This window comes from Eublepharis macularius, chromosome 3 (assembly GCF_028583425.1).
Source record: "Eublepharis macularius isolate TG4126 chromosome 3, MPM_Emac_v1.0, whole genome shotgun sequence".
Lineage (NCBI taxonomy): Eukaryota > Metazoa > Chordata > Lepidosauria > Squamata > Eublepharidae > Eublepharis > Eublepharis macularius.
The window spans coordinates 56,596,395-56,623,302 of record NC_072792.1 but is presented as its reverse complement, the minus strand read 5'-3'; the positions used below and the strand labels follow the sequence as shown (position 1 = coordinate 56,623,302).

The window sequence follows — 26,908 nt, the reverse complement described above, 5'->3', positions numbered from 1 at the left end:
CACTGCACTCCCTGGAGTGTGGTCTCCATGAGTCAGGGGGGTCTCAGGAGCAGTGCAGGCGTGATACAGGAGTCTGAATTGGGAGAATAATTGATGAAAATGTCCCCCTCTTCCACTGGCAGTGGGTCCAGATTATGCATTTCTAAGGTTTTGTGTGCGGGATGCAGAAAGTGTTGTTTTTTTTACTGTATAGCATTTACTGGCCAAATAAGAGTAATGGTGAATGGTGTTGCTTTATGTGGATTGGAATTACAATAGCAAATGAAATGTTACCTTTTTGAACATTTTTTTAGAGTTCAAATTTTTGTATGGTTAATTGAATAAATTGCTGTGCTCTTAAGAACCATAATTAAGAAGAACCATAGTTATTTAACAAGTTGCTGTATTACTTTGCAAAAGGGTAGATTCTGCCTCACCAAGCTTTTAGAGTTGTTTGAGGAGGTTAATGTTTGGTTGATCTGATATATTTGGGCTTCTAAAAGACTTTTGAAAAGATAACTCACCAAAGACCTCTGAGTAAGTTTAGCAGTCTTCCTGTTATAAAGTAAAAATTAGTTAAACAATGAAGCAGAGAGTAGGAATAAATGGAGAGCTCTTAAGACAGGGAAGATAAGTCTTGAGACTGGAGCTATTTACTTGTTCATACATGATCTGGCACTGGATGTGAGCGGTGTAGTGGCCAAGTTTGTGGATAATACCAAATTGTTCAGGGTGGTGTAAAGCAAGGTGGGATTGAAGAGTTCCAGGAGGAACTCTCTAAATTGGGTGGGTAGGAAGCAATGTGGCAAATGAATTTCAGTGTTAAGTGTAAGGTGGTGCACATTGGAACAAAAAATCTAAGTTCAGATATATCCTGATGGAGTCTCAACTGGCTAAGAGGAGGTAGCGGATGAAAACATTGACTGTGTTTGGCAGCAGTGAAAGAGGTAAGCTTCAATAAGCTTCAAGCTAGGGATTATTGGGAAAGGAGTTAAAATAGTTAATATTGTTATGCTTGTGTATAGATTTGTGGTGTAGCCTCACTTGGAATTCTATGTACTGTTCTGGTTGCCCAGTGTCGTAAAAGCTATCGCACAGCTGGAGAAAGGGAAGAAGATGGCAACCTATCAGGAAGGGCTGAAGTCTGGGGCTTTTCAGTTCAAGAAAAAGAGACTAAGGGTGGACATGATAGGGGTCATAAAATTATGCACGGATTGGGTAGAGTGGACAGAGATTTTTTTCTCCTCTCATAATACTGGTTTCAGGCCCACCCAGTGAAGTTGATGGGCAGAAAATTAGAACAGACAAAAGGAAGTTCTGTTTCAGCAATTGAGTTATTAAATTGTGGAACACAGTGCCAGTGGATGTTGCTTTGCAATAGGATTAGACAGATTTGTAGAGGAAGTAAATCTCTGAATACCAGTGCTTAGGAGGGCACATCAGAGGAAGGCTGTGGCCTGGTTTGGCCCTCTAGAGCAACTTCTGGTCCCGGTGTGAAAAAGGGTGCTGGGTAGATGGTTCACTGGTCTGATCCAGTAGAGCTCTTCTTGCTTTTTAGGCACAAAGACAGTTGTCACAAATCTAAAGTTTGGTAAATGCCTGTTGGCACCAGTATTGATAAACAGCTTTCAGTTAGAATTGACTGATTGTATCACTGGCATTGTTATCAAGCTTGTTTAGCTGTCGTTTCTTAAACAGTACACATGACATTTGTCTAGAAAATGAAACAAATGCCATGCTCATTTCTTGAGTTTACCTCTTTGATTTCTTTCCCATATCTTAAACAGTACACATGGGACAAGCTTAAGCAGTGTTTTCTGTTCTTTCCATCACAGAAACATCTGTACTGCAATCTGTTCTTATCTGAATAATTTCTAAGACTTTGACAGGTTCATTTTGTTCCCATTAGAAGGTGATGTAAGATTCTGCAGAAGTCTGGTTGTTCTGGAAGACATTTTTAGCCAACATTCTTTATATTTAGACCTTTTAAAGTCTGTTTCCCTTCTTAAAAACTTAAAACAAAATGTCAAAATCTTCTAAAATTTCTAAGATATCTTGAAATCACTAAAGAAAAAATTAGAAAATCTCCCACTTCCAGTTTTTGGACACTCTTTGCTTGACATAATTTCTGATACTTCTACAGAGTCAAATGTATTTTTAAATCTCCAAGGTACTATGTGTTATTATTTCTGTCTTATTGTAAGACTTTACAATATAGTTGTCACCTCTTTGTTTGGGTATCACTGATAAAAGAGCATTGAAAGCATTTCTCCAGATGTTGCTTTCATTTTCTCCAGTTTTATTTTCCTGTTTGTGAATAAATATTGGTTCTGTAGGTCATGTCTGCTTTATTAAATAAAGAGATCACATAAATTGACTTATCTAAGCAATGAGAGAGATCAGTTTATTTTAAATGATTTTAATATCTCCGACTAGATTTTAAGTAAGCTTTTATTTTAAGATATCCTGCAAAGATCTGGAGTTGTCCTCACTTTTGAGTTATGTTCAAATTGTCCTCCTAGATTGATTCTCTCACAGGCGTTGGTGTCGTTAAAGTGGAATGTGGCTCACAGTTTTCTGTGGCCCTTACCAAATCGGGAGCAGTGTATACCTGGTAAGTACATTTGCTGTTAATAGTGAATATATTCTTAGCAAAACTTACTGTTTTTACAAAGTTTGTAATAAGGTTTTAGTTTTATTTGAGTGCCATAAACTACCCTGAGAATATTTTATGGAGTGAGCAAGGTACAAGTATATTACATAAATATACTAGTATCAGTATATCTAATCCTCAATGTGGACAAATCTATGGATGGTGAAATCCAGAGATTGGAGCCTTAAGCAGAAAATAGATCTTTCTACAAACCTGAAAAGCTCCAGGTTTGCAGAAAAATTTGAAAACTAAAAAAGTACATGGGGGGTGGGGGAGTTAAAACATGCCAAAATAATAGAAGCAGAGGCTTTAGGTTTAAAAATTAAATGCTGTCAGTGGCTGTTGCTGGGCAACCACACAGTATTGCAAGCCTTCAGGACCTGGTTTCTGTCAGTAAAAGGCAGAGGCATAGGGCAGGACTCTTTCCAGGACTGTTTTGGCTCTTGAGGGAGGACTCATCAGGGCCAATACCTGGCAGCAGTCACCAGGCAACTGTTGCTGAAGATGGGCAAATAAAAGTTAGGTTGGTGGGTGGGAGATAAGAAAGCAAAGAAAGGGTAGAGGAAATGGGTTTTGCTGAGAGGAGGGAAAGAGGAAATAGTGTGGAGACAGGGATGCAGGGAAAAAACCTGAGGTAGTCCTGAGTTCTTGCGGATTCCCCTTCATGAAACTGTGCCTGGTCCAGCAGACAACACCTCACAACTGGGCCATAGTTTTCCTGGGTAGAAGTTGCCAGTAGGGCTGTGCACAGGTGGGTAGATTCGGTATTCCTGCTTCGGGTTTACCTGAAGCGGGAAACTGATTCGGAATACCCCCAAATCCGAAGCAGCAAGCCGCTTCAGATTCGGGGGTCGGGAATCGCTTCGGTATGCTCCGTGAAGATTCAGAGCATACTGAAGTGAGGGGGGGAACTCCCCACCACCACCACCCACCCTCCCTGGGGCAACCCCTCCACCGCTCACCCAACCCTGGGGAGATTCCTCCAACCCCCACCCACTTACCTGGGTTATCAGCTGGGCGGCGGCAACAGCAGCAGCACAAGGCTGCGTGGCTTGGAGTCAGCCAGCTCCTCTGCCACCGCCGTGCTGCCGCCCAAGCCTGCGGGGTGGTGGGGAAGGCTGCAGCCACCTCCTCCGGCCCTTCCTGTTCCTCAAATGGCTGCCATGGCGCTGGCACACTGCGGCCATTTGAGGGGCAGGAAGGGCTGGAGGAGGTGGCTCCGGCCTTCCCCACCACCCCGCAGGCTCGGGTGGCAGCACGGCAGCGGCAGAGGAACCGGCCTGGAGCCACTGCAAGGTAGGTGGCGGGGGAGGTGGGGGTTAATGTTTAAAGGGCCCCGCCGCTGCTTGCAAGCAGCGACAGGGCCTTTTAAACAAGCCCCAAAGCTTTCCGAAGCATTTCCAAATGCTTCGGTAAGCTTTGCTTCGGTATTCTGAAGTGGGGCCAGCATGCTGGCCCCGCTTCAGGGAATACCAAAGCATTCCGAATCGGGTTGCTTTGGGTAACTTTACCTGAAGCAAAACCCGAACCGTACAGCCCTAGTTGCCAGGGCAAGGCAAGGAGGGAAAGCTGAAGAAAGGGGGACAAAGGTAGGTTGCTGGGTAGATGAGGAGTGAAAAAAGTAGGAGAAGGGGAGAAGCTATTGGGGTTTTCATGGAAAGGAAAGAGGAAGGTGTGAGGGAGGCAAAAATAAGATTCTCCTGCAAATCTGCAGGTCCGCTGCTTGTTGTAACATGATGTGAGGCATTACATTTGTAGAACACATGTCTCTTACAAAACTAAGAAGCACCGAGTGGTCTTTCCCCCCCTAGCATTTGATATTTAAACATAGGGCATAGAAGCTTATAAATAGAATTGTAATATGTAAAATTGTCAGTTGGAGAAAGCAAGAGAATCACTTGTGTATTTAATGCAGGGGCAAAGGAGATTACCATCGATTAGGCCATGGATCCGATGACCATGTTAGGAGACCACGACAAGTCCAGGGATTACAAGGAAAGAAAGTAATTGCCATTGCAACTGGCTCTTTACATTGTGTATGCTGCACGGAAGACGGTATGTAGAATAACTATTGGTTTCCCCACCCCCACCCCCAGTATTTAAGTTTTAAATATGAGCATTTTGGAGGGGACAGGGAAGGCAGCAAATTGTTAATTGGTGCAAAAATGTATAGAGAGTGGTCCATCCCTGCTTCTTCTTCTTTTTTTTTAAGATGCCGGGCCAAAACGTTTTTTCACTCAGATTTTAATTAAGAGGTTATTCTTTTAAAATACTGTTAGAATGGAAACTGTTGTTTTAAGCTGTCTACGGTCTATGTTTTTATGCTGGGCTGGGGCTTTTTTAGTGCTAGATTTGAATAAATATCTTTTAAATTTTTTAATTTTTATTTTGTAAGATGCTTTGGGCAGGTTCCTGGAGAGGCAGCATAAAAATATTCTAAATAAATAAGGTGGTTTCTCTACTGGTCAAGTACTGGCACATATTTGCATTAAACCCTAATACATTTCATAACTTTCAAATATCATCTCAATGCTTGTGAAGGGACTTTTCAGACTTAGCTGTTTTTACTGTGTTCAGTCAATAGGGAACAGGGCCAAGTACCTTGTTAAAATGTCCATGGGGCATAAATTAGTATGGGACTGTAATAACTACTCAAAGAACAACAGTTCATCATAGTGTTTTCTCTGTTCTCCCATATGGGATCTGCACAGACCAGCACAGATGTTCTAAAGCTCCTCATGGTGTGAGTCACTCGCCCAGGCTTTTTGTGCGCTTTTCTCCTGGCATGGCTATAAAAGTGTGGCTCCCTCCCTCAGTTCTTCTTTAGCCACTGCTGAAGAACGACATGTCTTCACTTTGCTCCCTGGTTCCTATTTGTTGATAAGAATTTGGGTCTTTGGATCTATGGCTTCGAAGGCCCTCTTCAAGAAGTATACACGTTGTGGTATGAAGATGGCCCAATCGGATAGGCACGACAAATGCTTGTTATGTCTGGGCGAGGCCCATGACACCTTGAGGTGTGCAGTCTGTAAACAGTCTATGCCCAAAGCGTGCCAAGAAAGGGAGTTGAGATTGAAAGCTGCTCTTTGGGAGTCAGCCCTGAAGGGTGCTATAGACTCCGAGAATACTAGTGCCACAGATAAAGTACCGCAGCACTTAGAATGGACCTCCTTCGTTCCTCTAGCAGTCTTGGTGCCTATTGTTTTTAAAAAGGGTCAGTTGGTTCCAGTAACTCAATCGGCCTGGTACATATCCCCTCTGGTCTGAGTTTCTCCTCCCCAGCCCAGAAGGTCTTATTGCACGCTAGGAGACTGTCCACCAGGAAATTGTACCTAGCCAAATGGAAAAGGATTTCTCTTTGGGCCACAGATAACAACTTGAACCCTGTTTCTGCCTCATTACCATCTGTGTTGCACTATTTGGTCTAGCTAAAGGACCAAGGTTTGGCTAACTCCTCTATTAAGGTTCACCTAGCGGCCATCTTGGCCTACCATGACAATATAGATGGGAAATCGCTTTTTGCCCAACCACAATGCAAGTATTTCTTAAGAGGTTTAGCAAATCTATACCCTCCAGCATCCAGGCGGATTCCACAGTGGAGTCTTTGCTTGGTTTTCGCTTCACTCATGCATAAACCTTTCGAGCCTCTAGCTTTCTACTCCCTTAAGGTTCTGAAAACCGCTTTTCTGGTGGCTATAACCTCAGCTAGGAGGGTGAGTGAATTGCAAGCCCTGAGATATGTCCCTGCTTTCATTAAGATGTTTGCAGATAAGGTCATCCTCTGTCCAAGCCTTCCCTTTCTGCTGAAGGTCATGTTTTCTTTCACCCTCATGTTAAACGTACTTTGTGTTTCTGCTTGTACAGAACAGCTCTTTTCTTAAAGGATCCTAAACTCTTTGTCTCAATTAAAGGTTCCAGAAAAGGTTTGAAGGTCACCACATAGACCATTTCAAATTGGATAGTTTGGCTCATTAAGGACTTTTATAAGCAAGCTAAACAACCATGTTCACTGCATGTAAGAGTGCACTCTACAAAGGCGCAATCCACATTAATTGGCCTTCAGCTTGGGCATCCCTTTAGTGGAACTGTGTAAGGTGGCCACCTGGTCTATGCAGTCCACATTCATCAAACATTATGACATTGACCTAGACTTCCGAAGGGATACTGCTGTTGGCCAGGCAATCGTGAAGAGTCTTTTCTGTTAAAGAGCTTCATGCCTACCTCCTGGGTAAGTTAGCTTGCTAATCTCCCATGTAGGGCTGCATAGAAGACACAACGATGAAAACAGAGTTGCACTTACCTGTAACTGTAGTTCATCGAGTGTAAGTCTGTGCAGGCACTCATCTTCCCCTCTTTCCCCACCATGTGCTCTTTATTATTACTATCCCATGTGTGCCTGCACAGAAGAACACTCAATGAACAACAGTTACAGGTAAGTACAACTCTGTTTTAATACACAATGAACCTGTTTATCTGTATACTGGAGTGCAAAAATCCCAGAACGTGTGATTTAATAATTGGGCCTGGCAACTGTTACTTGAAGTGCTAATGTGAACAAACAGTTTTTGCTTCCATGTATGTTGCTATGTGTTTGACATGGTTGCCACAGCCTTATAGTCCTTATTTTTCCAACCAGTTATCTCCCTTCTTCCTTCCTCCCCTTTTTCTTCTCCATTTTTACATATCCTTCTTAGATGTGTAATCTTCTTGCCCTGGCTGTTCTTCTGTTCTCCAGTCAATATTTTCTCAATCATTTCATTAAATGTCCTTCTCCTCCCTTTTCTAATATTTTCCTCCCTAGCACTTTAATTTGAGTCAAGGATTCTCAAGACAGTGCTAGGGTTCACATCTAGAAGGTAAGCTGTAATTGACTAGGAGCAACAGCCAGGTTGATTCTTCTGGGGCCCTGGGATGAGCCTCTGAAGCAACAGCCAATGCTGCTGTTTCAGTTGCTGCTGTCCTGTCCCCCTGCCAAATCACTGGCAGGGATGGGGAGTAGATAGACAGCCATTTCCTACTCAGGAGAACCAGTGGTGGCTGGGCCTTTCAGTGGAACTGCTGCAGCTCATGTGAGTTGGCACCCCACCCTTTTGACTACATAAGGCCAAGACGCCCCAGCAAATAGCAGTGCTGAAAGGGCAGCTTCAATCTTCCTTGGTGGCAGGAAGTGATCTCTAAGGCAGTTGTGGAGAGGGGCAGACAGGAGGCCTAATTTGCCTTTGGGTGGGGGTGTCTCCTTTTCCCTCCCTCTGCAGGCATCCTCGATGAGGCTTCACTCTACCTGGACCTCTGTGCTTACATTATTCAGAAAGTGGTGAATGACATTAAACAGTATCTGAGGACACACCATAGATGGAGAGACGGGGTTTCTTCCTTCTCCTCTCCCTCTTCTTTATCAGAGCCTCTGAGGGCTGGTTTTCATTTTTTTTAAAAAGATGAGTGATATGTGGAACAGCCATGCATTTATTCTCTCCCTCACATATTATAAATATAATTGATATTTTTAACCATCTGTTGATCATCAGTAAGTTCCTTCATATGGAGATAAATAGTATCAACACTCACCCCATTTCTTTGTGACTGTGTGTGGGGTGGTAATGCTGTGTTCCCATGTAGAGCCCTTTGGAAATTTTAATATGGTGGCCACAAAGTGTGTTTTGTGTTTCTGCCTAGTAGTATGTGGATGAGGTGACACGGCTTCAGTAACCGGGGTAGGGAGGGTAGGATTTAGAGCAGTATTGCAGTTTAGGAATACTGTTGAAGAAGCTGAGTTTAACAGGAGTGATTGCATGTGTGTACTGTACACACACTTGCAGCCACTGAAACCATCCTTTATTGTAGCAATAATCTCTTTACCCATGACCCTTTTTTATTTGCAAATTTTCCTTGACAATTTCCTAAATGAGCGTTAGCATAGCTTCTCTTATTTCTTAGGATCCCCAGTTCCTTTCCTTTGATTACAATATTCCTGCTTGTTTGTTCTGCAGGTAATAATACGTTAATACACAGTAACCATGAAAATAAGTATCTGTAAATTCTTAGATAGTTTTCTTTTAAATTCTGCTAAGCAGGTTGCATTTTCATTACCGGGCTCTTCTGTAAATATTTGCCATTTGAAATAACATAAAATGTTTTGTGTGTCCCCATTCTGTGGTAAAATAGTCATTTTGATTGATTTAGGTGAAGTGTACACTTGGGGTGATAATGATGAAGGACAGCTTGGAGATGGGACAACTAATGCTATCCAAAGACCACGGCTGGTTGCAGCACTTCAGGGTAAAAAGATCAACAGAGTGGCCTGTGGCTCAGCACATACCTTAGCCTGGTCCACCAGTAAGCCCGCTAATGCAGGCAAGCTCCCAACCCAGGTAAAGTGCATCTTTACAGTCAGCTTTTAAAACTCTTTGTGAAATATCCTATTGATCATATTGTTTAATAATTGGCTATGTAACATTATTGTTAGGGTTGAGCTGCTTCAGTACAATTTCTAGTTTTTCTTTATTGCTGAATCATTCACACGGGCAAGTTTCAATATTGGGCTGACATCATAATAGATTTTGTGATGTGATGAAGCAGGGGCAGAGGGATTAGAACAGGTAAACAGGGAGCTGGAGTGGTACTGTGGTTAGAATACTTGTCTCGGACCTGGGGCAACTTGGTTTGAATCCTCACCATGCTGTGGAAGCTCACTGGGTGGTCCTGAGTCCATCAGACGCTCAGCCTAACCCACCTAATAGGGTCGTTACAGTGAGGATAAGGTGGACGAGGGCAGAATGATGTGATAAGCCTCTTTAGAGCCCAGTCTGAGAGAAAAACGGTATAAATAAAAAACAAACATAACTTCTTTTGCTGGCATTGTTGAAAAATTCTACAAAATACAGAGAATTTGGGCTGAGCCATGATCACTATGCCCTGCATGTAGTTCTGTATGTGGGTTCTATGCCTGTAGTTCTCCGCCTGGATGCAAGCTGTAAAGTCATTGAAAGTCCTAGGAAGTTTTATATCATTCTAAAACAAGTTCAGTGCCTAGTGGGCTGGCATTACATTAGACCAGTACAGGAAAGATGCTTAATTAAGCATAAAATATCTTTAGCGTGAAAGGTATTTGGGAAGAAATTGGTGAGAATGGGTGTAGGGTGATTAGTTTCTCTCCCTTTACTTCTCACTTCAGCTATTATCTCGAGCAGCAATGCTGTCAGGCACAATGTTGTAGGGAAATGTTGATGGGAGTCTTCATGGCGCAGCTAACTAGACTTTAGAAATCCTATTTGTTTTTGTCATCTGTAAAACTTCTGAAATACCAAATAATGTCAGTATTGGGATGTTTCAACAGACAAGCTAATTAACAACTGAATTCTGGTTCTAGTAATATCTTATAAAGCAACTGCATATTAATAGTTAAGCACATATTAAACCCAAACAATGTGATTATTCTAGGTTCCTATGGAGTATAATCATCTACAGGAAATTCCTATAATTGCCTTGAGGAACAGGTTGCTTTTACTGCATCACATCTCTGAACTATTTTGCCCTTGCATTCCCATGTTTGATCTTGAAGGACGCCTTGATGAGACTGGCCAGGGTCCATCCGTGGGATTTGATACGTTACGTGGAATTTTGATCTCTCAAGGAAAGGTATATGTCAGCCTTCAACATTTCACTAAAGAAAAGAAAATCACTTGCTAGGAAATTTCCTAAGGTCTTCTGTGTAGGCTCCCTGGTGTAGTATGGACTATAATAATAATGATGATGGTGATGCTGCTGCTGAAATGCTACTAGTCCACTTTCACAGTTCAGATCTCATCACATGATCCATGCTACCAAGGTGATGCAAACAGTGTCTTTGTGTTGGCACTAGCTGTGGGGGAGCAGCTATACAGCACCAATCATGTTGCAAACATAACATACTGTTTGCTCTAATTCAGTGATTTTGAAGCATCAGATACTCACACTTATGAAGAACACTAGCTGCTCAGTCCGATGGTCCTGTTTCGTTGAACCAGCTACTCTGTCATAGTTGTTGTTGGAGTAATGTAGTCAACAATCTGGTGCATACTCAGCAGACAAGTGGAAACCATAAGAACTGTACTGGAACAAAGTTAATGCAGATATACTGGCATCCAGCTTCATACCATCACTAGCAACTTCCACAGTTACCCACCTGTTTGCCTTTTGGGAAAGGGATAGCCTACTGGCAACAAGAATTACACATGTGGAGAGGCAGCAGAGCTAACACCTGAAGACTTCCACTGCCAGAACATCACTCTAGCCACACAAAGCCAGAAGCAGATAGGAGGAGGACCTGTGATGAGACCAGGAGCACATTTCTGTGACAAATTGCCACCCTCTCCTTTCTTCCCTTGCAGGAAACAAGGGATTCCAGACCAATCTGGAGGGGGTCTTGTGTGGAGCCATAGCTTGGTGGAACAGTAGAGACACATCACCTACAAGTGGTCTTAGGGCTGTGGGGAGATTCCTTATTTGCTGTCATCAGAACAGATGTCACAGAAACAGTCATTGTTTCTGTAGAACAGTGGAATGATTTCTGATAGCATCACAAGAGAATGGGATAGCCATTCATTCTGTTCTTGCAGGGTCTCTTTAGCTTTGGCAGCTGCATTATGACTGAAGAACACAGATGCAGCTGTCCCCATCAGTGCCCCTGCTGGGTGATGCTTCACCAGTTACAATGCATCCTGGGAAGTCCTGCTAGGGCAAAAAGAAGGCAAGCCCATGAAAGAATTACTGAGTCTCCATGTTGTCTAGCAAGGCTGGGAGGGAACATCTTTTTCCCTGTGCTGAGTAGCTGCCTGGTTGCTTGTGAAAAGATGCAAAAAAGGCATAAGAATAGTAAATGAGCCAAATGGTAGCACTTGCAACAGGCAGATCCTGTGAGTAGATACTTGTTGGGATTTGTTTTTTAATTATACTCATACAACAACAAGCAACCACCACAATAATAAAGCAATAAATCATATAAGAAAGAGAGAATACGATTATTACCAAATAAATTAGCAACGTAATCAACCAAAATATCAGTGATGCTGATTCTGTGAACCTGGGCAGATCATGAGGGGGAGGGCAGAATGGGTTACATCAGTGCTTAGTTCTTAGGGCCCTTCTAACATGCCCAGGGTAAGGCTGATTGCCACCTTGGGGTCAGGTAGCAATTTTCTACAGGCCAGTTTGGCTAGAGATCCTGGAGGTGTTTTGCCATCTTCTGGGCATGGAGCAAGGGTCACTGGGGAAGTTGCTGGGGGTAGTTGTGAATTTCCTGCATTGTGCAGGGGGTTGGACTAGATGACCCTAGAGGTCCCTTCCAACCCTATGATTCTGTGATCACAAACAACTTTTTACAGGAAACTTGGCACAGTTATACAAATCACAAGTTACTTGCTGTTAATGAAACCAAAAATCAAAAAAAGTTTCCAACAAGTAGGGAAGATAATTTTTTTTAAAAGCCTCCCATCTTAGTCTTATGAATTCTACTAATTCTCAACAAATCCTAATGAGATGTTTTGGAGGAAGTATGAGATGATGCTGTTGCTTGGATGCTCTTCTGTTCTGCTTTAAGGAATAGGTTCCACCCCTTGCTGCCCCATCCTACCAGCACAACACTATTGGTCTATTTCTCATGTCTCCTGCTAATATTGCATTATGTTCTCCCTATGGAGGAGGGTTTAGCAACAATACTGTCCTGGCTGTTGAGACTAACTCAGGGATAGGCCAGTGCAGTAAATATACAATTTTTTTCTTCTTCCTTAGGAGGCGGCTTTCAGAAAAGTTGTGCAAGCAACAATGGTGAGAGATCGGCAACATGGGCCGGTTGTAGAACTTAACAGAATACAGGTAAGCATATGCCATATTTAGGGGTACCATGAACTTTGAACCTGCTGTTAGCATAAATCTTCTGCTAGGCCCCTGAGTGTTAGTTCTCAGGGATTGTCATGCTGGTGATTTTTTGAGCTACCTCTTTTTGCAAGAATGCAGCTTACCACTGCCATGCTTCACTTCTTTGAAAATCTCTTAAACTATGAAAAAAGGCTATAAATAAACATTTTGATAGGAATGAGATACCTGTGAAGCTGTGGTTTTAATTGGGCCTGTGCATGGTAGAAGACTGGAATTGTGCGTGCCTTGTGTCTGTGTGAATATATGTGGAGAGCCTAAGGTGTGTAGCTCTAATCTGTGTTGTTTGCCCATCAAAGTTGGATGGGGTGGGGGTGGTAAAGATTGCATAGGTAGGCCTATGGAAGTTCAGTTGTCTGGCTTTTAGAGGCATGGCCCAGTTAAAATTGGATGGTTTTCCATGATATTGTAAATCTCTTATAATCTTTGATTTCTCCTTTTTTTAGCATGATTGATTTTAAAAGGGACTAAACCTAAAAAAAGAGAGAGTCATCTGAGTGCTGCATAAAAGGTCATTTGTTGACACCAGTATAATACATTTGCCTGTATTATGCATTCATTAAAACACAAAATAAGGATATGAAAAGGAAATCATGCTTTATCTCCGTACCTTCTTTCACATGATTTGATTGGACTTTGCTTACATGACTTTGAGTACATCAAAATGGCCTCAAGTACAATTAAGGATCAGGAAACTGAACTCTTAGACATCACATGTGGTCACATTGGTGAAGGAAGTGATTATTATAAGAACTTTTTTCCCCATTCATTGACGTGGAATAGTCTAATGTCAAGCCTTAGGCCAGAAGTGCCTTTTCAAAAAGAATTTCTTCGAAGTCTGAATATAAAGTATTGTTTTATTATATGGATTATAGTTTGTAAAGGAAGTTTAGCCTGCTTTTATCACAGTATTGCTGTGTGTAACCAGGTTTCTCTTTACATCATACTTAATTTTTCCTAGTATGCCTTTCTTTTTTTCCTGGAAAGGGGAGGAGTGAGGGGCAGAAAAGGGCTTGAACTTAATCTAGAGACAAGATGCTGTTAAGGTTAGAGAGCATATTAAATGCCAGCATTGTATTTTCGGAACTTCTTCATATTTAAGAATGTTTAAAGCTCATAATACTATTATTGTGGAGTTCAAACGGAGAATCCAGTAACACTATATACTGTATCTTGCAGAAAGGTTACATGAATTCATAAGGAACTGCCTAATATGAAATCAGACCAATATCTCTGAAAAGGACCAATTCTCCTTCATGTCTGAGAGAGAGCTTTTCTGCTGTGTTTCAGTTGGAAATGTTGAGGGGATGAACTGGGAGCCCAAAGAAATGCAATATACATATTACAGTAAACTGTTCAGAGGAAGTTGAAGCAGGATTAAGGAGAAATTGAACCTCGGTCTTCCAGACCCTAGTCCAGCACTCTGACCACTACCCCATACTAACATCAGTGTGTGCCTTTTAAAACTCTTGCTGCAATGAGTTACTGTGGTAATTCATTTGACTGGTACACATACCGTTTTTCTTTGTGTGAAAATGCCCCCGTGTTGCAACCATCTAGACTTTCTTTGTTAAAAAGCATTCACTTTTCTACATTCAGGTAAAACGTTCTAGAAGTAAAGGAGGATTGGCTGGTCCAGATGGCACAAAATCTGTTTTTGGACAGATGTGTGCTAAAATGAGCTCATTCAGCCCAGATAGCCTCCTTCTGCCCCATCGTGTTTGGAAAGTCAAGTTTGTTGGTAAGCATTTTATATTTAGTTTTTCTAATTTCTAATTATCAATCAAAATGATTCCATTCTTTTTTTTTAAACGATTCTATTCTTGTCATAGTGAAGGAGAAAGCTGCTTCAGCTGTAGTATTTGTAGAAATCAAATGTGCAATTCAGATGTATAAAAGATTAATGATGAGGCCTCTCATGTATTTGTACATTTATTTGCACTAAAAGTGTTTTCTGATTTGTATTTCACTTTATGCTAGTGGTGGAAAAACCAAACTGAACTGATTTCAGTTTCATCTGAAAGAATACAATTCAAGGCTATATCAACATTCTTATGAGCTTGCTGAAATAAATTGCTAACAGTGTATAGGTTCCCTTATGCAGTTTTTCAGAATGTATTGTTAAGCTGCATATTGTCTCTTTTCATGTTAGTAATTTTTATCCTGTGTCAGATGGGGAGAAATGCCTTTCTCTTAATGATTATGGCGTATGAAAGATGAACATCTTTCAAACATTAATTGAGATTGAGGGGGGAGCTTTGTTTTTTAATAGATAATGCTGATGGCACAGAATGTCTCTTTCTGTAGTTTGAGTACATGTTAGTAGGTCTAATGAATTCTTAATGATCCACCAGTATTTTGAAATATACTGCCTGTTAGGTCTTTTGAGATTAGCTGTGGCAAAATAAACACATTTGGCAAGTACTCATTTGTACTGAACTTAATGGTTTTGATAGACATGGCTGTTTAATAGCTTTTAAATTAATTTGCCATTAATATTGACATTCCCATAAAATATTTTTCCCTTCCCTTAGGTGAATCGGTAGATGACTGTGGGGGTGGTTACAGTGAATCGATAGCAGAAATGTGCGAAGAACTTCAGAATGGGCTGACGCCACTTCTGATTGTGACTCCCAATGGAAGGGATGAATCCGGTGCAAACAGAGACTGCTTTCTCTTGAACCCTGCAGCAAAATCATTGTTGCATATGAACATGTTTCGCTTCTTGGGTAATTTTTGTATAAACATTGCAGCATCGTAACACATTGTGCAAGATTTTGTAATTAATTGCATACATATCTATACAAATACTTTGTTTTGTTTTAAAACAATCCAGGAGTTTTGCTTGGAATTGCTATTCGGACTGGGAGTCCTCTTAGTCTCAACTTGGCAGAACCTGTATGGAAACAGTTGGCTGGAATGAATTTAACAATTGCTGATCTCAGTGAGGCAAGCATGAAATTTAAATTAATCCATGTAATATTAGTGACCTTTAAGACCAAACCTAGTTCTTCTAACTACTGTTGCTAAAGGAAAGTATCTGCTGCCAGTAATATACTTGGTATTCTGCTAAGGACAGTAATTACTTTTCTATTTGTAGTATGAATGAGGTAGGAAAAGGGAAGGGCAGGTTCTGGGTATGCATGAGCCAATAGCTTTCTCTCTCTTATACCATATTGGGGGAAAAATCAGACCAAGGCATAATAGCAGAGACCTAATCATGTTTATTGGGAAATAGAGTGTGATGGGATTTACTCACTAGTAATTGTGCTTAGAATTGCAGACCACATTTGTGAGCTTTAAACAAGTACAGCTTTTATTTTGGGATTTGGGATCCTGTCACAAGGTTCCAAAGAGCCCTCAGTTCACTATAAGAAACATTTAAAGGTCAATCAACTCTTTATATAATCACTGGTGGCATTTTGAGTAAATTGGTAAAAGATAGGGATTGTAAAACATATCTTTTTAAAAACTTTTTATTAACTTTAAAAACAACATACAATGCATAAACAAAACAAATTACACAATGTTAAGTAAAACATATCTGTGTTCTCTGGATATGACATATTAGAAAACAGGTTCCTTGTAATAGCTTGTTAGGAAAGATTCCCCTTTTGTCATTCTTTATGTCTTTTCGTTCTCCTACAGTTATTACTTAACTTGAGCTCCAAAAGATTAATTTCATGTGAGTCTGTGCTGATCTTCTGTGCCTCAATGACAGACCATGTTCTGAGTATGATCAGATAGGAATTTTCATTTGGTTCACAAAAATAATTAAAACTTGGTAATATCTTAAGGAAAGCCCTGCTGGATCAGACCAGAGGTCCATCTAGTCGAGGTTCCCACAGGGCAAACTGTATGCTCAGATGCTGCAAGCCATAAAGTCAGTGGTTGTAGCTACTAGATTTATCCTCCATGAATGTGTCTAATCTTCTTTTAAGCTATCTAAGCCGGTGATATTTGTTGTATCTAATGGTAATCAGTTATGGATTGTGTGAAGTACTTTCTTTTGCCTGCGCTGAATCTGTTAGGGCAAGGTGATCTCAAGTCAGGCATATCCCAGCCCTCAAGTTTTTATTTCTATTGGTTGGTTTGTGATACAGTAGTGTCAGTGCAGCTCCATATTGTGTACAGAATAGAGGTGGGCACGAACAGGGAAAAACCTGAACTGTGTGGTTCATGGTTCGTCCCGTTTCATGAAACATAAACTTTCACAAACTTGCCCCAGTTCGTGAACCGGTTCGTGGTTCGTGGGGTGTAAATGCCCCTTTCCCTGCTGCTTCACAGCAGCAGGGAAAGGGGCATTTCACTTGGATCAGCTGTTTGGCGGGGAGATCCCTGACAAGCAGCTGATCCGGGGGCAGAAATGCCCCTTTCCCTGCCGCTGCGAAATGGCACGGAAAGGGGCATTTCACCCCGCAGGTTTGGATCAGCTGCTTGTCAGGGAGATTCCCGACAAGCAGCTGATCTGGGGATGGAAGTGCCCCTTTCCCTGACACTGCGAAGTGGCAAGGAAAGGGGTATTGGGGTTTAACACAAACCAAATGAACCGGCAGATCAGTTCATGGAAGTTTGTGGAAAACAGACTTCCACAAACCGCTGGTTCGCAAAGCACGAACCAGCCAGATTCGTGATGAACTTTAGTTTGTCTTGCGGTTCGTGCCCATCTCTAGTACAGAAGTTATTCTGTGAAAAAGCTTAACTTTTTTGTTTTGCATTTGAAAGGTCGATAAGGATTTTATTCCTGGGCTCATGTACATCCGTGACAATGAGGCTACTTCTGAAGAATTTGAAGCCATGAGCTTGCCTTTTACAGTGCCAAATGCTAGCGGTCAAGACATTCAGCTAAGTTCCAAATATACCCACATTACACTGGACAATCGAGCTGAGTATGTGAGGCTGGCAATAAACTACAGGTTTGTGTAGTAGAAGTATCAAAAGGTGGAATCAGTCGAACATGTACTGTTTTACTGTCATTTTTATCAGGATGCTCGGTCAAATATCATTTCCCTTCTGCTTAAAAATTTTACAAGATGTTCCAATGCTGATATTTAAAGAAACTTTTAATGGATGTTAACCATTGCTAAATTTTTCTCAGTGGCCTGCAGAATTCATTGTGAAATTTTATGTATGGATTCTAAATTTTACCGATTGGTCATTGGTTGTGCCAATTCTATTTTCCTATGACTTCACTATATAGTTATTGTTTCTGATTTGTACTGGTTGATGGCCGAGTAAAGAAATTGATTGATTGAAGGTAGAAGTATCCTATTTAGAATGCCATCCTGTTGAGATTAAAATTGCATGGTTTTGCTGCTTGGATGTAGTCTCTCTGACCTGACTGCTTCTTTATTGAGAAGGGAGGAATAGGCCAGAAAATACTGTGGTGGAAAAAACAAAAGACAATAGTTGCTGGTATCTTACTAGCATGAGACCTTTTTAATCTTGCCCTTGCCTTTCCAAAAGAAACCTTCCCTGATTTTTGCAGTATTTTTAGAAAGCTGATTATAAGTCTTACAATACCATCCTAAGTAGAGTTACTCCAGTCTAAGCCCATTGAAATAAATGGAGTTAGACTGGAGTAACTCTTCTTAGGATTGCATTGTCTGTCATCCTAATTTATTTTAGCAAAAAGTCCAGTAGCACCTTTAAGACTAACCAACTTTATTGAGGCATAAGCTTTCGAGAACCAGAACTCTCTTTGTCTACTACTGGACTCTCTCTACTGGACTTTTTACTATTTTGCATCTACGGACTTACATGGCTAACTCCTCTGGATCTAATTTATTATGAAGACTTTCCCCAAAATTCTTCTAAGTAAATTTCAAAGGAAATACATAGGTCTTATTGGTGTCCATATTATTACTGGGAATATAAGTAATTTGCACTTCATTAACAAATGTATTTTTTTGCAGACTCCATGAATTTGATGAACAAGTGACTGCAGTTCGGGAAGGGATGGCCCGTGTTGTCCCTGTTCCTCTTCTTTCACTTTTCACAGGATATGAACTGGAAACAATGGTGTGTATATGATACTTCCGTTTTGGTTGGCTGGCAAGGTCAGATCATATGCAAGGTCGGATCATATGGCTTTACATCTGAGGCCCTTTTCACACAGCCTTTGGCTGCTAGTTGCTAGCGGAGTTTTTGAGCCATTTCACACACAACTCATTTGTCTGCCAGTTGCGAATGGATTTTTTAATCTTTTCAGACAAAGCCACTTGTGTCCTGTTTACAATGAGGGGGTTGAGCCTCTAAAAAAAAAAAGTTTTCCCTTTCTCAGTTTTTCAGTGTAGTTCCGTTCACTGTGGAGTACTGTTTGATATGTCCATAGAGCTTCTGACATTGCCAACTTTTTTTATTTTCCTGCCCAATTGAAGCATTTGGGGGGGGGGGGGATGTTTGTAGATTAGGGCTGTAGGGTTGTAATGATATGTATAGCAGGGTCTCTGAATTTCCAGCTTTCAAATTTTTTAAAAGACTGTAGCCCCTTCTGTTGTGGAGATATAAGGAAAAAGGCATATCTCTGCAACAGAAGATGCTAGAGACTTACTTTGTTTTAAAATGGACACTGACAATTCATTATAGTGCTGTAGAATTTGTTACAGTGCTATAGCAATATTTTTGTGCTGATCTTTTTAAAATGCAAAAGCCTTGATGACTCTGAGCAGAGGTAGCCACTTCCTGCCCCGGAAAAAGCTGTGCTCTTTGAAATGGCCACAACTATTCACATAAAGTTCATAAACAAATGTAAATGCTGTTTGAATCTGCCATCCCCACAGTGCTTTACACAAAGTCGGGGCAGCAACAGATAACAACTGGGTTAAAACGGAAATGTGAAAGGGGCCTTAATGTCAGAGCATGTACTTGGAATTCTTAAACTGCTTGTAGTAAAAATGCAGCAATAGGCTATTGGCAAAAGCATTACCAGAAACCTATCTGACAAGAACTGGTTCGCTTATTAAAAAATGTGGATTGAAGTTGAGAGGAGCAAGGTGATGCACTTCTGTGAAATATTTGCTGCTGTATCTTTAGGGGGAGGAGAAATTTGCTGAGAATTTTTTTATATTTGCCATATTTCAGGAATAGTGATTTCTCTGTGCCCTGTTGTTTCTGCTGTATAGGACTCCTTCAGTTGGGAGGTATGCTCACAAATGTAGAAGAAAAAGTTTTTTACAAAAAATTTGAGACTGGTAACAGTGAATCACACACCATATAATTTCAAAACTAAACCCCCCAAAAATAAAAACTACTAACATTATGAAGAATACAAAGGGACATTTGCAGACATCTTGAGTTTGAATTTCCTAAATTTTGTCATTCGATAGTCTGTATAAACATACATTTCTTCCCATTAAACTGTATGTTCTTATTTAGGACTAAAGCTTGCTTTGTTTACTCAGTTAGTAAATTTACTCAGTCTACAAATGGCCTGCCAAACTAGATAATACTGCATCCCCAAATTTGGCACCATTTTAGATCTTGTTTTTTAACTTTTCAAAATAATAAAAATAACTGTGCTTACATGCCACTCTTCTTGACAGATTAGTGTCCCACTCAGAGTGGTGAACAAATTCAGTGTTGTTATTATCCCCACAATACCTCTGGGTAACTTGGACTGAAAGAGGTGGCTTACCCAAGGCTATCTGCTGAGTTCATAGCTGTGGTGAGATTGAAACCAGCAGAAAGCTGATTTGCAACCCAACCACTTAACCACTGTGCTGCAGCAGTTATGCCTCAGGGACCAGTCCTGCTGGGGATCCTGACATGGGGGGATGAGGGGCTCCTATGTCTTCCTTGTGTTGCTTTCAAGAGCTAAAATGGCTGCCATTTCAGCTCTTGAAAACAGTGCACCATGGTCCTTGGCAGGATTAGGTCTCTGCAGCATTTTGAAAAGTATAAAAACAATCACTAAAACGGCAACATGTCCTCAGGAACTCAGGAACATGGTATCATCATTTTGGCCCATAGAAAAACCAACACAAATGTACATTCTAAATGCCTATGTCAAAAGTATGGTTTTTTAAATCAGTTGCTGGATATTGACTTGAAGAAGCCAGGGTGGAATTAAATCCCTTCAAGAATAGTTCCCTTTAAGAATAGAATAGTGATACAGTTAAAGACATTAGGGTTTATATTTTGTTGTATCCTTCTTGTGATTTCCTACCTTGCCTTATATTAAATTCCTGTTTTTTTTTCTCCTCACTTCTGTGTGGGATTTGTCTCACCTGGAAGCTTGTGTATGTTACGGGGCTCAGCCTCTGTATAGAGAAGGAGCCTGGGGAAAAGAGGATCATTGTGGCACAAATCACAGGGAGGGAGGGAATCCAAGTCTTCTCCATCCTATAAGTAAAAAAACTTAGTCGGTGGCCAATAGGATTGCCATCTTGGGTGGTGTGGCTATAAGTTAATGGTTGCCAGGGCAGGGTGGCGGGTCTTACCAGACACCAGTGACAACCCTTTTTAGATAAGAGGCTGTGCTGTGTGCCAGGCTATACCATTTTTTTCTTCATGTCTTCACTTCCAGAGTTGGGACACACTTCAGTGCTCAAACTTTTCCACTGTGTTTAACTCTCTTCCAGTTGTTTTCCCTTCTGTTTCTATAATATCCTTGCCTGAGAGAGAGAGAGAGATTCTAGTTTGACCAGCTGCCTGTTTAATTTCTTCATCGCTCTTTGTTGGGGTTTCTTTTGAGCAGAATGCTTGCTGTAGATCATTGAACGCTTAATAAGGAAGTGTATGTATGGAGAGTCCTTGGAACAGTGGTTGCTTGTCAGAAGTGGCTTGGCAAGTGGCAAGCCTGCATAGTTTAATATTTGCATTGGGACACAGTTGTCACTATATTATTCCTGCTAACTCAGGGTAGTGGAAACTGTAAGTAAAGCACAGTGTGTGTGTGTTCTTATAACACCAGAGGAGGCAAGTCTGATGCTAAGAGAATTCCATTTCCAGTATGCTGTCAGATGCATTCATGTTAACAAATTTTGTAATTGAAAAATATATTAAATGCCATGAAAGAAAATCACAGTTGAAGTATTGCTCATCTTCCTTTTCGTTGTTCTCTTATATTGTTTTACAGGTGTGTGGGAGTCCAGATATCCCTCTGCACCTTCTGAAATCTGTGGCCACTTATAAAGGGATTGAGCCCACTGCTTCTCTTATACAGTGGTTCTGGGAAGTAATGGAATCCTTCTCCAACACGGAACGTTCTCTATTTCTGCGCTTTGTTTGGGGCAGGACCAGGCTACCTAGAACTATTGCAGATTTCAGAGGCAGAGACTTTGTAATCCAGGTAAGATAGTGAGCTATTATGGTTGGTAGGTCGTTACAGCTAACTAACATATTCCAAGTCAATTATCTGGCAGCTCCAATTCATGTAGTCAGTTCTGTCTTCATATGGATTGTTCTCTTTTGTTAGCAGAATAGCACTCTCAATACATAGTGGAAATGCTTGTATGTTTGTGTTACTTAATATTCAGAGAAGAGAACTGGAACTCTCCTTTACATGGAGAACCCCGGTATGGATTGTGCTCATGGAAGAAATATACAGATCCATGCATATATTTAATATATTTTCACCCTAGATATTTCTTTCTTAGAGGCAAAATATAACTTTTTATTCCTCAGCCACTGTCGCAACTAGAAAATACTAATATCCAAAAATAGTTCTGCAATGCATGGTGATCGCAACACTATTTATTTCCTTTTGATTTTTCCTGTGAATAACTATATTGAATAGGTTGCACTGAGAAATGATGTGCATTGTGTAAGCTATATATTGTATTTAATAAATATTATTGTTAAGGGTCAATACATTTAATATAAATGGTTTCACTCATCTGGTAAAAAGGGAATTGCAAGAAGGTATGGCAGAAAAGTTCTATTTCTAAATAAGAAACTCATGTAAAATGTCTGGAAATATGGAACATAAATAATATAGATTGTATGCACAACAATTGCAGAAATGGTTTCTGAGGTGAGGGAGTTGCTGTTTTACTTCAAGAAAACAGATCAAAAATTCACATTGTATGATGAAGCGTTTCATACGCTGTACAGATATTTGTGTATTCTAGTTCCTGCCAGTTAAATAGTGAAATTGAAACATTTCTTTTTTGACTTCACAGGTTTTGGATAAATACAATCCTCCAGACCACTTCCTTCCCGAGTCATACACATGCTTCTTTTTGCTGAAGCTTCCCAGGTATTCTTGCAAACAGGTGCTAGAAGAAAAATTAAAATATGCCATCCATTTCTGTAAATCCATAGACACTGATGACTATGCTCGAATAGCATTGACTGGAGAGCCCACTGCTGATGATAGTAGCGATGACTCCGACAATGAAGATGCAGACTCCTTTGCTTCCGATTCCACACAGGACTATTTAACGGGGCACTGAGGGGGGAGCACCCCTTGTGAAGGGGCAGTGTTGCAAGCACTGAGGCAAAATGCCACCAAGTAGCGTTTCAGAAACGGACAGTTTAGCAAATAGAGTACAAAGTTGTATAATGAGAGAACTACTAATTATTACTGAAGACAGAGTGTGTGTTACTTATTGTAGGAATAATGACTGATAACTGAAGGTAACTTTCTTTAGAGCAAATGGGTGTCAATAACTGGGCATTGAACATCTGTTTTGAAAGCTTGGGGTTCCCTTCTCCTCTTTGATGCTGCACTGCAGGTAGAATTCTGTGTTTTACTGATGTGGTGTAAATGTTTATAAAATATGGTTAGTGTGGAATTTAAAAAAAATGACATCTTTTGTGGGTGCAATAGATTTTTTTTCCAAATTACATGTTGTGTTATTTGCATCTTCTTGATTGTATATTGGAACTACTGTGCAATGACTGAATAGTATTATAAATATTTCAATTAACTTTATTAGCTGTTTTATTAAAAAAAACTTTTTGGAACACTCAGTTATCAGTATTCCTTACATCCATCACTAGATTACTAACAAACACCTCATTAAGTTCACTCCACCCTCCAATGCCTGTATTTTAGCTTATATATGTGTGTGTGTATGTGTGTGTATATATATATACAGACACACGCACACACATACATATATAATATTATGTATCTTGAATTGACAACTTTCTGTGAACAACAGAATTTTTAAGATGGGACGTATACTGTACATAATTGTGCCATGTAAATGCAAAAATTATAACTTCCCTCTGAATAAAACTTCTGTCACAAACAGTTTAGTAGGGCTTTTTATGATGAGAAATATTCCAAGAGTTTTTATGGTTTTCTGGCTTCTGAAGAATCACTCCGTGCTTACCTTAGACAAGTGCTGTTGCATAGCTGAAGTGTCAAGATTTGCACAGTCCAAGGTCATTCTTAGGTTTAGCTGTCAAGCAAAACTCCAAAACTGGTTTGTAGTGTTAGCTATGAATGGCTGAACTTTTCCCATTTTTTCCTTGCTGCACTAAGGGGGAGGGGAGACTTACAAAGGGCAGGTTATCTAGGGAGTGCTGTTTGGAGAAGTTGTCAATGACATTACTTTTTTTATTTCCTTGAATGCCAGTTCCTTTACTCCATTGCCTATAAATACAGTTGTAGTGATTTGATTCATCATTCACCAAGGTTATTCAAGCAGACAGGTGAGGTGACAATACTCTGTTATGATTTATATTTGTCTCATCTGAAATGTCATAGCCACATGGCAAAAATCACACCTCATAGCTTTCTACTCTATCCCATGTTTTAAAAATGTTACAGGTGGTGGTGAGCCATTGGCTGTGATGTGATCATTGAAATGAATACTCTCACCATGGTGTGAAATACACCATGGTGACTTCATCTTGACTGTCTCTGAATTCCTCATTTTTGTTAACATCTCTTGATTTTCTATCTGTGGTTTAAGCACAAGAATATTTTTGATAATGCAAACCTTAACTGCCATTCTGATTAAACTGTGATTTCATGAGGAGTCTTTTTACTTCAGCCATTGTCAGTGGGGAGCTGATGTCTTGAGTGCTGGCTATTCTGTTGCTGGGGACATTGTGACTGAAGACAACAAGTGTCAACTCTGTGGCATTTAGTAGTGTAGCATATCTTTCCAATTAAATGTGATTGAACTAACAAAAGTGTAGTTTAAGCTGAAGCGGAATTACAGATGAACATCAAGATGACAAAAGTAATGACTGCTGAAGAATTGTGCGATTTTAAGGTTGACAGTGAAGAAATTGAAATTGTAAAGATTTTCTATTCCTTGGCTTAATCATCATCTGAAAGGGAGACTGCAGCCAAGGAATCATAATGAGATTGAGATTAGGAAGGGCAGCCATAAAGGAACTAGAAAAGATCCTCAAGGATAAGGATGCGTTGCTGGGGACCAAGATGGAGATAATCCACAATATGGTATTCCCCATTACTATGTATGGATGTGAAAGTTGGACAGAGAAGAAAGCTGACAGGAGGAAAATGGATTCATTTGAAATGTGGTGCTGGAGGAGAGTTTTATGGATACCATGGATAGCCAGAAATACAAATAAGCAAGTTCTAGATCACCTGGAATCTCCCGAGAAGCTAAAATGACAAAACTGAGGCTATCGTACTTTGGTCACATCATGAGAAAACGACTCACTGGAAAAGTCAATAATGCTAGGAAAAGTTGAAGGCAGTAGGAAAAGAGGAAGAACCAAAATGAAATGGCTTGCGTTAATAACGGAAATCACATCATCCAGTTTGAAAGATCTGAGCAAGACTGTTAATGATAGGACGTTCTGAAGGTCTTTCATTCATAGGGTCACCATGAATAGGAAGCAACTTGATGGCATGCACATAACACATACACTCACTCTTAATTCAAATTTATGTGATAGGTTGGAAAGTCAACTGATAAACTGTGCTGAGTATTTGAAGTGTACTTGAAAATAAAAGATCCTTCAGTATTAAAAACAAGATTATTAGCCTTAGGGAGAGTTCCTTTTATTAATAGAATTTGCCTTATTGCAAAGCAAACTGCCTTATCGTATTCTGAAAGGTTAATCCTTAATTTGGGCTCATTGGCAAATGTCTGTTTTAAATAATCCCTGGCCTGTTCACTTTTGGCATACTGAAATTTGGACTTTTTAAAAATATTACTAATCAGTGCCTGACTTTTGATTTGTTTCCTTGTAAGATTATATTGCAAGAAAAAGGGTCCTGTGATATCTATGCTAGCTGAATCCTGTAAATTATACAGTAAGGTTTTTATTAACAATCATAGATTATCACATTCTTGTTTTGATATTTGGCCAAGCAATGTGAGGCCCTTGCGTTCACTATAAGGGCAAATTCCTCTGGCTTCTCTAAATGTATTAACTTAAAAAAAAAACAATGCTTGCTCAGTTTCAGACCTGAAGGTAAACCTTCTGGGCCTCCGTTTTTGTTTGCTTTGTTAAAAACCTGGAAGTGGCAAAGGAATTTTAATGTGGTTAATGATGCTAATGGAAGACAAAAAAGGGGGGATCATTTGGTGGCAGATAAGTTAGCATTGGGTTTTTAAAATGGAAGATGTCTTGTACATTAGCATGAGGAGAGTATTTCCCCCCTGTTTTTGCTGCTCCATGTGCACAGAATACTCCATGTGGAGCAGAACCCCCCCCCATGCTATTTTGACATGGGGAAACGGCTTGTGGGGGGAGGAGCCCCTCCTCCCTCTGCAGAGGCATTCAAAGGTCATTTGGGCTTTCTTTTATTTTTTAATAGGCATTCCCCAAAGCTGCTGTATAGTTGTAGGGAGCCTGAGCTGGGTCTGGGTAACCCAGCTCGGGTTCCCTGCAACCCAGACCCAGCTCTTTAAAAACCTTCATGTCTAGCTTGACCTTCAGTCCAGACTAATCCCTCGTATTCCAAAATAGTCCTGAATAGCTCACAAGCATAATCATCCCTGTTTGTTTGCGGTATCCAGAAATTACAGATGTTCTCCTTCTAAATGTAGAGGTCCATTTTTTACCTTGTTTATAATAGCCTTTGATGGCAAATTGATGGAAGATAGATCTAATCCATTGTTAAAGCAAGTTAAACTAGTAACTATGGTCACATCTTATTGCTGATGAATTCCATAGATGTGCTAAACGTTTTGATATAATTTCCTTTGTCTTGATTGTAAGACAAAATATTGGATGACTTGGGTTTTACTGTTCAATGGTAAAAATCACTCTTCACTTGGAACAATATCTGGAACTATGTTATTTATTATTATTGTTACTACTTACATACATCTACTGTTGAAATTTTCCTTCAGTTATTTGTAACTCCCTAAGTCTTTGAGTATTGCAGTTTTAAGGATGGAGGACTGATTCTGGGCCTGATCCAAGCTATGAGCAGCTATTCCCTCAGTTGGGAATGGGTTTTCAGTCTTCAAGCTCTGCCAT

At 40.3% G+C, this 26,908-nt stretch overlaps 1 protein-coding gene across 1 annotated transcript in view; it reads left to right on the top strand.

Annotated features, from left to right (window-relative positions):
* Positions 1 to 23,744, top strand: part of HERC2 (HECT and RLD domain containing E3 ubiquitin protein ligase 2) — a 128,009-nt gene extending 104,265 nt beyond the window's left edge. The window contains exons 82-93 of the mRNA XM_054973254.1: positions 2,502 to 2,593; positions 4,548 to 4,687; positions 8,813 to 9,000; positions 10,070 to 10,267; positions 12,398 to 12,481; positions 14,141 to 14,282; positions 15,076 to 15,270; positions 15,378 to 15,490; positions 17,267 to 17,457; positions 18,457 to 18,562; positions 21,621 to 21,833; positions 22,666 to 23,744. Of these exons, the coding sequence (XP_054829229.1) occupies positions 2,502 to 2,593; positions 4,548 to 4,687; positions 8,813 to 9,000; positions 10,070 to 10,267; positions 12,398 to 12,481; positions 14,141 to 14,282; positions 15,076 to 15,270; positions 15,378 to 15,490; positions 17,267 to 17,457; positions 18,457 to 18,562; positions 21,621 to 21,833; positions 22,666 to 22,938 (1,935 nt within the window). The 3' untranslated portion in view covers positions 22,939 to 23,744. The remainder of the gene's footprint in view (positions 1 to 2,501; positions 2,594 to 4,547; positions 4,688 to 8,812; positions 9,001 to 10,069; positions 10,268 to 12,397; positions 12,482 to 14,140; positions 14,283 to 15,075; positions 15,271 to 15,377; positions 15,491 to 17,266; positions 17,458 to 18,456; positions 18,563 to 21,620; positions 21,834 to 22,665) is intronic.
* Positions 23,745 to 26,908: the final 3,164 nt, after the last annotated feature.